At 33.5% G+C, this 16600-nt stretch overlaps 1 protein-coding gene across 1 annotated transcript; it reads right to left on the minus strand.

The window, feature by feature from the left end:
• Window positions 1–12140: 12140 nt before the first annotated feature.
• LOC106402385 (AT-hook motif nuclear-localized protein 14-like) lies at window positions 12141–15894 on the minus strand. The gene is made up of 11 exons (XM_048754885.1): window positions 15417–15894; window positions 14871–14923; window positions 14612–14740; window positions 14356–14508; window positions 14109–14234; window positions 13917–13997; window positions 13693–13765; window positions 13455–13607; window positions 12816–12948; window positions 12473–12645; window positions 12141–12395 (listed from the first exon to the last, which is right to left on the minus strand). The coding sequence occupies exons 1-10, from the start codon at window positions 15814–15816 to the stop codon at window positions 12564–12566; spliced, it is 1383 nt and encodes a 460-aa protein (XP_048610842.1). The 5' UTR covers window positions 15817–15894; the 3' UTR covers window positions 12141–12395; window positions 12473–12563.
• Window positions 15895–16600: the final 706 nt, after the last annotated feature.

The following is a 16600-nucleotide window of genomic DNA, read 5'->3' on the forward strand; positions in this document are numbered from 1 at the left end:
TGCCATCGTAGATGGGAATTTTGATCTTCCCCGGGTCCGAGACGTTGGTCTCAGTAATCCTGGCAGTGAACGGGGTTTCGCGTGCTTCCTCGAGAAGTCTGTCGATCTCGGGCGCAGCGCTTGTCGCGTGGTGGATTTGTGATTTATCCGCTTTCACCTCCGCTGCGGTTTTCGCGATGTACTCGCGGAGATCGTGGATCTCATCAGGATTTCTGCCAGCCTTGCGAGCTTGTCTGTGTTGGCCGCGGTGGATCATGTCCTGCTTCTCGGCCAGCTCCTCCTGTTATACCCAATAGAGGTTTTCTTCTTCCTCGATCATGGGTTTTTCGAAGGACGCGTCCTGCCGAGCGGACTGGCTTCGCGTTCTTCTTGGGTGGATGTCAGCACCGTCGTCCGAGTGCTCGGACTGGTCGCTTATATCCAGGTCGATGCGCTCGATTTCTTATCCTTCGTTGCTCCTAGTAGGAGGTTGAAGGTTCTCCGCAGTTGGCTGTGCACCTGGCTGGAGCGTTTCATCCGGGTTTTGGCCTGAGGAAGCCTTGTCCGCGTGTGCAGCTCGATTGCCCGGAGTTTCGAAATCAAGTCTTTTACCGCTGTGGGCGGGCTCTTGTGGTTCCGCACGGGCACTACAAGAAAACAGCGTAATTCTGACTGACATTCTGACGGAAAATGAGATCCTCGTAATATTCCGACGAATTTCCGAGGAAATTCTGAGAAAACCCAAAATTTGGGTTTCCTCGGAATTTCCTCGGAATATACCAATGAAATACCGAGGAAATCATATTCCTCGGAAAACACCGACGAATATCCGAGGATATATTATAGCCGTTAGAGAGCCGTTGGGGGATTTAAAAAATTCCGAGGAAATTCCGAGGAAAGAGCCGTTGCCGTCGGGATTCCGTCGGAATTTCCTCGGTACTGTCGGTAGCATTTCATCTATAAATACCCGCACCCCCAACCTCTTCATTCACTCCATTTCTTCATCCTCTCACATACTCTATTTACACACGAATTTGATTGAAAAAAGCATGTCTTCTTCAAATTATTATCGTTCTTGGATCGATCGACCTCATTTGGATCCGAACACGAGATTGCTTACGGAAGAATACCAACGAGGTATAACCGAATTCATGGGGTTAGTTCAACGACAGCCGGAAGCAGAAACGAGTATGTTAAGATGTCCTTGCTCTAATTGTAAAAACAGAAAGATTATTAAAGAGTAGGATGTTTGGACTCATCTATATTTGAATGGGTTTACACGAAGTTACAAAATTTGGTATCATCATGGAGAAACTAATTATGAATATGGTAGTACTAGCGAACCTCAGCCTGCGGTTAGGTTAGAAGAACCAATTAGAATGGATGTAGATTATGGTGTAGGTACTGAGCAGATGGTAAATGATCATTTTATAGGAGAAGATTTACCCAATGCAGAAGCTATGAGATTTTCTGATATGTTGGATGCTGGAAAGCAACCCTTGTACGAAGGTTGCAGAGATGGTCATTCAATATTATCATCTGCAACAAGACTGATGGGCATTAAAACAGATTATAATTTGGCTGAAGACTGTGTGGATGCGATTGCTGATTTTGTAAAAGGTATTCTACCTCAGGATAATGTAGCCCCTGGTTCATACTACGAGGTTCAGAAACTGGTAGCTGGTCTTGGTTTATCGTATCAGGTAATAGATGTATGCAGCGATAACTGCATGATTTATTGGAGGGCGGATGAACAGCGGGTTACATGCAAATTTTGTAGAAAGGCTCGTTATAAAGATACGAGTGGAAGAGTTCATGTGCCATTTAAAAGGATGTGGTATTTGCCTTTGACGGAAAAGTTGCAGAGGTTGTATCAGTCTGAACGCACAGCGCAACCAATGAGATGGCATGCGGAGCATTCAACAAATGGTGAGATTAGACATCCTTCAGATGCAAAAGCGTGGAAGCATTTCCAATCAACATATCCCGACTTTGCGTATGAGAGAAGAAATTTCTACCTTGAATTATTTTCATTTTATCATCTTTTCTATTATTTAAATTTGTTTATTTTCTATTTCAGTCGGTTCCAAAGAAGAAGGGACGTTTGGTCGGTTTGGGTCGTCGAGCCCGGTCGGTTCCTCCTTCTGCACCACAGCCCTATGTTGATCCAGAAGTGCTTATGGACCAGTTGAAGGACAAAGATGACCGCATAGCTGCGTTGGAGCAAAAGATGGCGGATCAAGAGGCGGGATGGGAGGCAACAAGGAAGCAGAACGAGCAAATGATGGAGATGATGAAGAGGATGTACCCGAACGAGCAGTTCCCGTAGTTTCTTTCTTTTTTTTTCAGAAACTCTGAATGTTTTATTTTGGTATGTACAACTTTGAATATTATCTAATATGTTTTCTATTTCAATTTTAATTTAATATTTTCGAATTTCAAATTAAAAATATATTTTTAATTTTAAAAAAAAATTATTTTTGGGAATATTCCGAGGAAGTGTATCCCTCGGGATATTCCGACGACAATTTCCTCGGAATATTCCGAGGGCATATCTCCTCGTAATATCCCGACGGATACACTTCCTCGGAATATTCCGACGGCAAAGGTTTCTCGGAATATTCCGACGGCCAAGGTTCGTCGGAATATTCCGATACCTCTTTTCTCTCGGAATGTTTCCGAGGACCGTTCCATCGGAAATATCCGAGGAGATACCGACGAACAGTCCTAGGAAATGTTTCTTCGGAATATCCTCGGAATCTTTAATTCTCGATATTCCTTCGGAATTATCCGAGGAAATTCCGAGGAAATTCCGAGGAAATTTTACTTTCCAACGAGAAATTTCCGACGACCATTCTCGTCGGTATGTCCTCGGAATACCGTTATTCCGAGGACATACCGACGATATTTGTCGTCGGAATACCAGTGTTTTCTTGTAGTGGAGGCTTTGCTCCTGGCATTCGCCGTTAAGGTTTCCACCTGTTTTGCGAGAGGGGCCACGAGTTTTCCTTGTTCGTCCGTCTTTTTCTGAGCGGAGGCGAACATTTCTCTATTATGAAATTCCTCAATTTTAGAGAAAAAAATAGAGGAATACATTGGAGATGGTGTAAGGCATGGACGACGTAAATAAATATTCCCTTTGATTTATAGTATAATGGTTTAAAAGTATTTTTTGTTTCACTATATAAATTATTTTTATATTTCAATGTAACTTTATACTTATTGGATATTGTGTGGCCAATTAAATTATGTAAATTACTGTGTAATTGATTAAATTTATATATTAAATGAAAGTTTTTTAATGTAATAACTTTTAAATATTATAGATTTTAATTAAAACTGGAGGATATAAGCCTCAGATAGAGTGTCCACGTAGGCGTGCGAAAATAATCGGCCAATGAAAAACTATATTTTTGCCAAGTCACCTCCTCTATATGTTTTACAAAACGATCCTTTAACTTTTTACTTAAACAATTATAACCGAAAATATTTTTTTTAGTGAAATATATTATTTATATAGATATAATTATATTTTTTTATTTACATAATATTTTGTAAAGAAATATTTAGTGTAAATAATATCATAATTTTATAAAATACTAAAATAAATTGGGCTGGTTTTCAACTTTCACAAATAAAACCTATTATTTGTAAATTTAGAAAAGAATATATCAAAAAAAAAAAAAATTTAGGAGAGAAAATAGAAAAATACATCGGAGACAAATCCATCTCTATTATGAAATTCCTCTATTTTAGAGAAAAAAATAGAGGAATACATTGGAGTTGGTCTAAGGTATGACCGACATGTAAATGATCGACGTTGAGATTTTAGCTTTTCTGATTCTTATTATTCTAATGTTTCAATATAATTTGAATATTCCCTTTGTTTTATAATATAATGGTTTAAGTGTATTTTTTGTTTCACTATATAATTTTTTTTTTATATTTCAATGTAACTTTATATTTATTGGATATTGTGTGACCAACTAAATTAGGTAAATTACTGTGTAATTGATTAAATTTATATATTAAATGATAGTTTTATAAAGTAATAACTTTTAAATATTACAGATTTTAATTAAAACTGATAACATTTTGAAACAAATATAGTAATCTATAAACTAACTCAATTTAGATATGAGGTTAAATCAGTTTTCTATAGCACAAATACTCACTCCATTTTTGTAGTTTAATCTTTTCTATCTGATGATATTAGTAGTTTGATCCAAAAAAAAAAAAAACGGTCGAACTATACATTGTAATTGGAGAAAGAAAACAAACAAAAATCAACCGAAGACTTTTAAGGTATATGAAAGAAAAATTGAAAATAGCAATTCTCTCCAATTAAAGAATAAGGCAATAAAATTATAAAAATACAAAATAAAACAAAAAAATATACACAGAAAGAAAGCTTTAGTAAAATAAAATCATAATATAATTTCCATAATTGATAGTGCTCAGTTACACTAAAAAGTCTAAATTTACAACATGCACAGTTTTATTTACATCTTTAAACCTATTATATAATTAAAATGATTCTAAAAAAAGTGTCAGCATGAAGAGTTAGAAAATATACGATAAAATATAATACATAACGTTAAAAATACATTATCACTGATCACTAAAAAATCATGTTATTAGTAATAAAAATGAAATGACAACATATTTATTAAAACCATAGAACGGCACACAACAATATGTTATTTAATATACAAACTACAGATTAAATATGCTCAACGGAAACACACATAAAAATGAGATATCATATTTGGACATATTAAAATAAATAATTTTAACTATATTATATTCTTGATAATTTTAAAATTGCTTAAAAGAAACTAAATAATGAAAAATTAATATACAAATAAAACTGAAGCAATATTTTGTAACGTTAAAATAATAAATGAATAAAAATATATTATGTTAATAAAATATATTTTTGATTTTAAAGACTTCTAATTAATGTAATATTACAAAATTTAAAATTTGTTTATTACAATTAATATTTTACCTTTAGATATATTAAAATAATATTCTAGATCGATATTGAATTGTCAGTTTTCAACTATTACACGTACAAGACTATTATTAAGTACGCTTTTTTTTTAGAAAATGAGGTTTTATATTTTAAGTAGGTTATTGGAGTACTTTTTCAGGAGAGAACTTATTCGAGATGAGATTCCGATCTTTTAAACTAAAATAATTTATGTTCTATACATAATTACATTTTTTACATAACTCTAAAACCTCAGACTTGATTCTTCATATTTTATTAGTTAATTGTGTTACATATAATTGAAATACTTACTTCAAACTAAAAATATAAAAAAAATAAAAATTAAAAATTAGTTATATATAATTTAATATACAAATATTCAAAGACAAATAAAAATGATAAATGTAACAAATTTAAATATATTATCCGCGCGTAGCGCGGAAAAATGATCTAGTGTACTTAGTAATTACTAATCTAGACAATCTAATAGATAAAATAGCAGAAGTTAGGGAAAAACAGGCTTATAGTCTTACTTGGTTTTATCATAAAAAATAAAAAAAATTGTTATATTAAAGGGCCAATTTTATATTTTTGCCCTAGGGTCTCCAATATGTTTGAGCCGGCCCTGAGATGAACCAACATGCTCTGGTAGAATTGTTGAACTCCGTGACCATATTTTCGTCTTCAGTGCTGCGTTTTCCTTCTTCATCAAGAACAAATCCACGAATGGATCTTTTCATACAGATCGGGTCAAGATCTTATTATTGCATTTCTCTCTCTTCTTCGCCCAAAGACATTGTTTATCTTGGAATATAAAGATCTAGGACGATATTTAGCGCAAACAAAAACTGTTTAGTACTAAGGCAAACAAACACACACTAGTGTAGAGCAATGAATAGAAAGATCCATGCTAGTGCCTGTGTTTGTCAGACCTATTTGGAGTGACCCTAGGCTTTGCTCTCGGTGATCACTTAGGCCAAAAAGAATAAGAAACTTAGACCAAAGAATAAGAAAGTATGGGAATATTTCTGAATGCCCAAGGGGTCATGGGTGGCATGACCGGCATTATTGGAGCAGTTGAGATATAGCATGAATTTCGGATGGCCCTATGGTTATAAAGACCATGGCCATGAAAGTTGGAGCAACTGACGGTTATACGACATTAACGGTTCATGACCGCTAATGGTGATCTGCGTGAAGTACAAGGCACTTGGAAATGAGGCCAAGTAAAGTCTTGGTTGGCAGCAAGTGTGTTTCTGGCCAAGGAGATAGGCCGATTAGTCACTGTGCAGTCTGAAAGTGTTAGCAGGACTAACATTTTCTATGTGTACTGGATGTTTGGATGGGAGGCTGAGCTGTCTCTCTTTGTTACTTGGTCGAGGTGATCAGTATATGACTGTGGAGTTTTAGCAGGACTAACATTTTCTATCTGTACTGGATGTTTGGATGGGAGACTGAGCTGTCTCTCTTTGTTACTTGGTCATGTAGGGATTTTTTGTTGAGTGACTAAGTAATGAGAAGATGCAGTGAAGTTTCGTTTGAGCTGGAAGAAGAAGCATGGTGACAACAAGTATGGGTCAGATGATGGACGAGACGTCAAACAAAGGTTGAACCATTATGAAGCGGTTAAGATACATGTTTATATATAACAGTGATAACTTAGTAAAATCTGATAGGTTACTTGACTAAACTAGTTGAACAACTGGAACTGAAGTGAACCTCGTTGAGTTATTATGCGTAGAAATATTGAGTAAAGGGAAAAAATCTGAAAAAGACCTAGTTGGATCGTTAAAAAGACCTTCACTTACCCTTTGTCATTTCGATGAAGCTAAAAAAAAAAGCTTCCTTCAAGGATTGGTCGTCAGTTCCTTGTGATAGATCTTGAGAAAAAAAGAGTGTAAATCGATTTTTAGGTGCACTAAGAGTTTCAAATTGGTTGTTCATGATGGTTGGTGTATTGATGGCAATTGCAGTTTTGTGAATACTTGAGGAAGATGAGGATGATAGAGTAAAATATGCATTTTCGAAAGAAAAAAAAATGATGGTATTTTCGTGAATAATCTAAATTTTGAGGGTGAAAGAGGCAAGCACTACAAGAATTCACTCGATTAGCTACGGACGGGCGAAGACATTTCCGTAGCTAAACGAGTTAGCTACAAAAATGACAACAGAATATATAATTTCGAATTTATAGCTAAATTTGTAGCTAACCGTAGCAATTCATAGCTATATAGCTAGAGATAGATTCTGTTGATCTCTGTAGCTAAATAGCTACTTCTAGGCTAGAGATAAGTTGTTGCCATAGTTATTATATTTATCAATTGATAGTTATAAAAAAATATAGTTAAAAATCAATAACATATATATCATCACCAATCCCTAAACCCTAAAACATAAACCCCAAATCTCAATCTTTATACACTTTAAACATATATATTTATAAAATGTTTGTGTATAATACTAATTCTTAAACCCTTTAATCCTAAACTCAAACTCAAACTACATACATCTTAAGATAAACTTACAAATGAATGTGTGTTATCACCGATCCCTAAAGCCTAAACCCCAAATGCAAACTCTATACACTTTAACCTAAACTTACATTGTTTAACCTTAATTTTAACCTTAAAATGTCAAAATTTGCCAAAGTCATATATACAGTTTATTAAAATGTAGCTTTATATAACTTATTAAAAAATAGCTATAGGTCTAATTCATTACTAATTATTTAACGATTACAATATTTTCGTATTCATATATAGAATTTAAGTAGTATCAATCATGATAAAGTCATATATATAATTTATTAGAATGTAGTTTTACATATAATTTATTAAAATATGGCTACAAATGTAATTTATTACAGTGTAATCATATAAAGAATGAATTATTTTTCACATAAAAATTTTTAATCTCACCGCCAAATTATCCCTCCTTCCCCGCGTCTCTCTGACCAAGATTTTAAAATAAAATAAGAAGGTGGATTGTTAGTGGTCGATGTAAAAGGGCGAGGATAACTTCTTTTCTAATCGTAGCCGTTGATAGTACTTTAATCTAACGGATGAAACACATTTTTTTTATTTATCCCATTTTATCTTTCTTTCTCAGATCTGAGATCTTCATCCCCCTTCCTCATCTTTTCTTTCTCTTCTGCGAATCTCATCTCCTCATCTCTTTTTCAACTCTACGAATCTCATCTCCTCTTTCTTCTCCGGTAGTGCAAGGTGTGGTGTCCTCTCCGTTCATCTCCTCTCTGGTGGTGCAAGGCAGTATAGCAGTCCAGTCTCCGGTCGTCTCCTCGGTGGTCGCAGACTCGCAGTCCAATCTCTTTTATTTTCCTCTGCAGTCTTGTCTCCTCTCTGCTCCCCTGAAGTCCAAGCTTCTCTCTGCTCTTCCACAGTCCAAGCTCCTCACTGATTCACGGTGGCAGCTACATCTCAGCATCCCCACACACAAACATCTCCAACAGAAGTTTTTCTTATGCCTTTAGTTTTCACTTATTAGATCTAGCTTTTTGTTTGGATACTAGAATTTTCAGATCGACATTTCTGTTATATTTGGGAATTTCAGATTTTTTCTTATAATACTCTAATGTTGTAAAACAATTTACTTAAATCTTATATTCTAAAATTCAGTTTGTATAGATTCGTATTCACCAATGGATCTATTGCTAAATGTGCTACATAAATCATTCTTTTGCTACTATAACGTGTTTGTTGGTAATTTGAATCCAACATTTTAGATACAAACATTTCTAGCCAAATACGTAGCTACATTAGCTACGTCATTGCTAAGGATAAGCCATAGTTAACTCTGTAGCAATTTAGCTACGCAGGATCTATCGCCAAGATTGTTGCTAGTGAGCAACGGAACAATTTTTAGCCATGTTGTAGCTGTTAGCTATGGCCAGTTCTCTTGCAAAATCGTAGCGAGTGAGTTATGGAATGGCGACGGATCCGAGTTAGCGTCGACACTGACGCCACGATTCTTATCCATAGCCATCCGTTGCGTTCTTTATTCTAGCGACAGATTGTCCCTTTTAGCTAGGAAAAAATCAGTAGCTATTTGAGTGATTTCTTGTAGTGAAGTGAAAGTTCTAAAAAAAACATGGGTTAGTTTTGTGTTTGAGTTCAAGTTCTGAGTCATATTTGCAAAGCCCCAAATGTCATAGTGGAAATTGTATTCCACGGTTTGTAAGGCAATCTACGTTGATCAGAAATCTGTAATATATCAAACTTTCATGTTATATTATACATTTAAGGAATATGATATTTTCCATCTCAACGTTCTCTGTATTTTGGTTGAATGCATCTTCTACTGTTAACCAATAACTCTAAAACAATCTGAATAAGTAATTTAGAAATAATTTAAAATAATTTAAAAGTCTACACTTAGTAGAATATGCCTGTAGAATATGCCTTCCCAATCAACTTATATTTAAGCGTGGTATAATTGTGCGTGGTATAATTGTATCTGGCCATATAAGTGATCAAAGCTTAACTACATGAATAATTTCATATGAACAATAAATCTATTAGCTTGATCAATGAAGAATCTCTTTTATATTAAAAGAGGAGCATTCCTATAAATTAACCTTGCACTCATGTGTTATTAACCAAAATGTCATTTCATACGTGTCATCACAAGAGTTCTTCTCACATCCTTTAACTAGAAGTCCTTTTTTTACTAGAATAATTACATGCATTGCCATTGTTATAAACCTAACTTATTAGAAATTTGTAATCATTAGTTGCTTCAACGATAATTTATCATGGTTATGTTTGTATATTAAATTTAGATAGAACATGTTTACAATGTCCATATAAGCCACCTTGATATAAACTTGTATAGTTATATATTTTTATAAATATATACAAAATAATTTTATTATATAGTTGATATAGTCGTACCATATAGCAAAAAAAATAATTATATAATAGTTATATAAATATATATGCAAAACATTAATATTATATAGTTGATATGATCGTATTGTCTATAAAAATAATTATATTATGTATATAAATATATACAAAGTAATTATATTATATAATTGATATGGTCGTACTGTAAATCATAAGAGTTCTTTATATTAATTTAAATTAAAGGTTGGCCCAATCATATATGTAAATGGTATATTAGATCTTCGCGTATATAACCTTGAAAAACTGTTGGTCATTTGGTAATATTTCATACCCAATTTTCATAAATACATTTTGCCTAAATTATAGTGATTAATTTATGAGCAATAATGAGACGTAAATTAGCATTGCCATATATGAATTTTTAATTTGAACATCCTTTAATTTTGTATATTCGTTAAGGAATATATATGACACATTGAATACTAATTATTAATTAAGAATGAGGCATGATACCACTGTATCTTTATCATAACTAAATTATGTACATTAGAACATCTATAAATTAATTTACAAAAGTTTTCTTATTTAGATTTTTTTATTTTATGATATATTTATTCTAAGATAAGAAAAATATTTGATTTTAGTGTATAGACATTAATTGTTGTTTTTGAAAATTGACATTTATATTAATTTTATTATATTATTTGATGTATATAATATATATTATATAGAACTTAAATGTGGTTTTAAATATAATATTACTAAATTTCATCAAAAATATATTAAGTGTTAAGAAAATATAAAGATAATTTCATTGTTAATATAAAACAAACAATATAATAATAGGTTCTTACTTATATAAAATATGTATACATATAAATTATTAATTTATAATTTTAATGGGACCATATATTTACATAGAATTTGATTTTCTAAAAAAATATCATCTTATTATTTTGTCGATTTGTGTCAAATTTTGAACCTGCCTAAATTGGGACCGAGAAAATTTATTAATTTATAGAGATTATTAATTTATCGAGTATTCATTTATAGAGGTTCTACTGTACATGTATTATAATTTTTTAATTTTTTTATACTGTATTGTAAAATTAAATTATATCACACATATTTATTATTATATAACATAAATATTTGGGCAAATCTCTAAAATAGCACATTTCTAAGTTTATGTCACAAATATAGCCCTCAAAAACTAAAATGACCAAAATAGCATTTTATCTTTTGAAAAATTTAAACTTTTTTTATTTTTCAAAATTTGAAATCTTATCTCAAAACTCCACTCCCCAGCTCTAAACCCTAAAACCTAAACCCTAAAACCTAAACTCTAAAACCTAAACCCTAAACCCTAAATCCTAAACCCTAAATCCTAAACCCCACCCCTTAACTCTAAACTCTAAACCCTAAACCCCACCCCTAAGCTCTAAACCCTAAACTCTAAACCCTAAATCCTAAACTCTAAATCCTAAACCCACCCCTTAACTCTAAACCCTAATGTCTAAATTAATTTACCATTGGGGCATAAGTGTATATTTATCTCTTTTGATAAAACATTAAGTGCTATTTTTGGTCATTTTTATTCTTAGAGGCTATATTTGTGACAAAAACTTTTTTAGTGCTATCCTAGTCATTTCTCTAAATATTTTCATACATTATCTCATCATGCACAAGTCAATATCAAATCTATACATTTTTTATCAGATTATACTATATTCTTTTTAATGTTGACAAAAAAATACTATATTCTTTTTAAAAGAGTTGTGGTCGATTCATTATATACGTTTTAAACGAGTTGCATCGATTGAATCATTGTGTCCTTAACTTTATTAAATCTTTAAATTATTTTTCTTTCCATTACTGAATTTGCGTGATCCGTGTCTGTATGTAAAGTAAGTTGAAGAACAAAATCTTTTTATTTACAGCAAATTACGTGATCAATATGGTTATGGTCTGTTAAGGTAATTTAGGCGATAATCTCGGAGAGCCAGTTTTGGTTAATGAATTCGTGAATATTTTATATAATTAATCACATACGATTTCATCATTTGAAATCTAATCATTCCTCATCCTATATATAAATAGGTTTTTTTGAGAACATCTACTCATCACATTCTTCTTCCCAAACCTTCATTACAGATTTGATCTCTTAAGCAAAACACTTATGGTGGATTTCAACTCATTATATAACATGTAGTCTTGTGACTATGACTTTTACATTTCTAATACCTATAGATTAAAAGTTATAATCTTTTTTAATCCATTCACTTCGGGCAGGGCGCGGGTATCACTTAGTTATTTAAATAAATGAGAATCAAATAAAAAAAAATATCTTTACAATAAATAATCCGCAAAAAGTTCTAGTAAACATAAAAGTAATAAATAAGTACAGGTGAACTGATCTCAAAATAACCTATGGTGCACCAAAATAAGGTCACCTGTACAAAGATTTCCACTAGTTTCGTCCAGTGCCTGATGTAGGAACTATGTATCCTACTTCCTTCAATATGCCCTACCAACTTTTTAGTGACTGAAAGACTCTGCTAAAGAAATAAGCCAGTGTTACAAATCATTTCTGACAGTAAAAAAAGTAGAAGTTTTGCTCCAGACAATTCACCTTTGGTATTATGTTGTTGAACTCGGATGATTTCATCCCAACAAGAGCGTCAGTATAGTCTAGCAGTGCAGATATTATTTTGTCAATCAGTTCAACGGAATCTATTGCGCGAGCTCCAACCAAATTGAAAATTATTCTGAGAGACTGAATAGAGCAAGCAAGATCTTTTGTCCCTGTGCACCCATAAAGGAAATGTGAATATCACAAATTGCAACAATTCACTGGAAGAGGATAAATTATCAAAAGACTAGAAAGTTGAAACACTGTTCTAGAGTTTGTTTTACATAGAAAACCTATGTATGTTCCCTTAACTGTGATCAAGAACAATCCATACACCAAGTACCTTTTCGACAGTGATTTTGTACATCTATCCAGTGACAGTAGAACTAGATCCATTGCTTTAGCATCTTCACCTATAACTTTTGCACCTTTAACAGTTCCAGATGTATTTTCCAATTTGTCCAATGTTGCGTCACCTGAAGCGGGAAAAAAAACCCGTGCATGAATGATTATGATGACATATGTGTCCATTACAAAAAGGCAGCTTAGGTTCCTTTAACAGATATCATGATGTTGTGGATTTTCTGAATCTCATGTTTAAGACATGCAGAGACACAGAGAACTGAATAAACTGAGTTTATATTTGAAAATCTTTAGAACATGGGATCTAAGATACATCAAGCATAACATAACACCGTACAAAAAAAAAACAATTAGGCTCTAAGAATTGTAGCCTTGTAGGCCTAGAAATCAATACACCATACCGACTACATGCTTTGGTTAAGAAGAAAACGCATTGGGCAATAACCAACAATGAGAGGATGATATCCAAATGTATGTTTGTTAGACTGATACGTGATTAACATAAATAAATTTAAAAGTGCATATAGACATGCATGCACTGCTCGCTTCTGTGTATCTGTTGGATAAATCTTGATTTTCAAAGTAAGAAGAAGAGATTTTCAAAAAAATCATCTATTACCTGAACTTTTAATACCCTCTTGGGTTGGGAATCCGAGAAAATCCTCAGGAGAGGGAGAATTTACTTTGACAGCACTCTTCATATCTGACTGAACGTCAGCTACAATTCCTAGAGCAGAGGCGTCCTTAAACGGGGTCGCCGAGTCACACTTTTCTGGGTCACATTAACACTCGAAAATTAATAAAGAATAATAATAATCAAGAGATAGAGTCTAACAACAGACTGATATTAGTCAAACCATTTCTCTGTTGACCTCCATTTCCTTTGAGTCTCCACGCTCCCTTATGGTCAACTACCGCAGTATGCATTTCCTAAATACAAGTTCAAAATGTTCTTAATGGTCAATTATTCCAACACCATTTTTCAAAACGTTTTTACTGAATGAGATAGTAAATTTCAGCCAAATGCTTTGTACATAAGCCACAAGCTGCAAAATTTAAGTCATCAATATTAGATTGTTACCCTGGCTTCAACTTCCTCTAGAGATTCTTTAATGAAGGGGTGCTCGAGAAGAGCAGGCCAGGTCAATCGACTTTGGGGCACCTGTTTTGCATCGTAATATACAAACATATTAGCCCCTTCCAAGATAAGCTCACAAATATCATCAACTAGTAAAAGTAGCTTGGGGACACCGTGAGTTATAAAAAAATGAACCTGCATCAGGCCATAGTAATTATATCTGGCCATATAAGTGATCATAGATATTCCCACCTCTTGCTTTGCTTTCACACCGTTTCTCCCATCCTTCTTCCTCTCTAGCTGAAACGTACCAAGAATCACCTGTAAAGGAAACCAGAGACTTCTTATCAATCTTGGCAAATTATCAATGAATCCAATTCCTACATTCAGACAGGCTTGTGGTATTACTTTAGAAGGAAGCAAAGACAAGAGGGGAAGGTACCTGAACTGGACCAGCAGCCTTTAGGAGTCCTCCAACTCCACCACCAACGATCTGACCATCTGAACTAGATAAACAAACGCTAAGGCCACCAGTTTTACCACCATGCTCTCCCCGGATATAAGATCCCCTCAGTGAGAGGATTTCGTACTGACCCTAAAATAAAAGTTTTGTAATTCTGAAGCAAGATAGTACTTTCCAAAGTCCAAACCTTTTTTCCGAAGCCCGTTAAGATTAGATAGCAACAAGAGAGAATCACCTGATAAGATACACTGGTTCCGGTTGCGAGGTGAGACAAGGATGGATCAGAGATGGCGCCAGATGCAGAAAGAATGCATAACTCATGCTTGCTTTGCTCAGCGAAAAGGATAATTTTCTGAGCCACATCCTATCAAATTAAATCCGAAAATCACAGCTAAACCAATCCAATTTGTATCAGCATCAATGCCTAGATTCACAATTTTAATCAAATCATAATCTCAATGACTTTAATATAGTACCATAGAAAAATTACACACCTCACCAGGAGTTATATTAACAATGTGCGGTGTAAAACTTTGCCCATTTTTCCTTGTAAAAAGAAACAAATGGTATAGTTAAATTGGTAATAAATTGCTCTTAGAAACTGATTTGAATCTGTAACATAAACACATCAGCAAAGACCAGATCATTGTTATTGCACTGACACAATCATAGACACAAGTTCCAGCAAAAATGATGCAATTTTAGAAACAAGAATCTACCAATCCTCAAATCAAGGCTCCAGCTTCAAGATATGACACATATGGAAAAGCACAGAGAGTCTATAGAAACTCAGAGTATGAAAGTTCACAGTACAATTATATTAAAAATGGAAACTTCTTTTTGCAGATCATCCCTAGAAAGGAGTTAGAAGCTAAGTAGAAAGGATTCAGATAACTTAGCACCAATAAAGACACAATTCACATAGAACACAAAGAACTCTCGATTCCAAGATCAAACCTTTTCACCAGAAAAGTTCAATACTTTGCATCGAATTTTCAACTACTAGATCGAAAATCGAAAAGGGTTTTTGTAATCCTCACCGAAAGAGCCCGAAATTGATTTTTTTGAACCGGGTTTAGACGGAGGCGAAACGCCTCCGGCGGCGGCTTGCTCTCTCCTTTCTCTGGCGGAGGAACTGCTAGCGGAAGAAGCTAACTTCTTAGCAGCTAAGGCTTGAGCGGGCGTGTCGTACTTCCTGGGACGACCTCTCTTTCTCTTGACTGGCTCAATCGGAGCCGTAACAGCTGAAGACGGCGCGGAGTGATGGTAGGAAGAAGAAGATCCATCGTTAGGTGGTGGTGGTGGTGGCATATTACCATTGTAGGAGGGTGCGGCGGAGACGGTGGTGGGGGTGTGGTGGTGGAAAGGATGGTAGTAAGGAGAAGTGAGATGATGCTCTTGGTGGTGGTGGTGGTGGTGGTGCCTTTCGTCAGGTTCCATTACTTTTTTTTTTTTAAGATAGAGAGAAAAAAAATAAAAATTGTATTTTTTTTTTCTTTTCTCTTAATTTTCTTTTTCTTTTATGATGCTTTACAGATTTTTATTTTGTTTTCGATAAAAGAAAGATTATATCGGGTTGTAGTTGTGTGAGATTTTGATGTGTTATCTCAGCCGTTGGATCGTACTTTTGACTTCACTATCTTGGCTTCTGGCATGCTTTTTAAAGTGTTTTCAAATTTGGATAAATGCACTTCAATAAGAATATAATTTGAAAAATACACCCTTGTTTAAGCTTTTTGAAAAATACACCTTTGTTTAAGCTTTTTGAAAAATACACTTATCTATATATAAATTTACCAAATTTCCCAATCTTAATAGTTATCAATTCCTATTAAACAATTTTTAAAAAATTTATTTTAAAAAATCGTTAGAGATAGATAATTATTTGTGAATCCACTGTTCAGAATTTCTTCCAACTCTTTCATATACACATGAAAATAATCTTTCGATAAGACTTCAATGCAAGCAACACCATATGTTTTCTGTGACTTTAAACTGTTGGTATGTGTTTGTTCTTCCTCTACTTTTTTTTTTCATTACTTCCTTTTTGAATCTTGTACTCCATCTCTATATAAACAACATAAATTAAAAAATTGTAAAATACATGAATCAAATAATTGTCTCAAACAGAATTATTGGATTTTCATGAACGTGAAAAAAGAAGAACAAACCGATGAATAATAATCAGTGCAATTCTTTTTCATATTCAAAATAAAAAAAAACA

The sequence above is a fragment of the Brassica napus genome, chromosome C4 (assembly GCF_020379485.1).
Source record: "Brassica napus cultivar Da-Ae chromosome C4, Da-Ae, whole genome shotgun sequence".
Taxonomy (NCBI): domain Eukaryota; kingdom Viridiplantae; phylum Streptophyta; class Magnoliopsida; order Brassicales; family Brassicaceae; genus Brassica; species Brassica napus.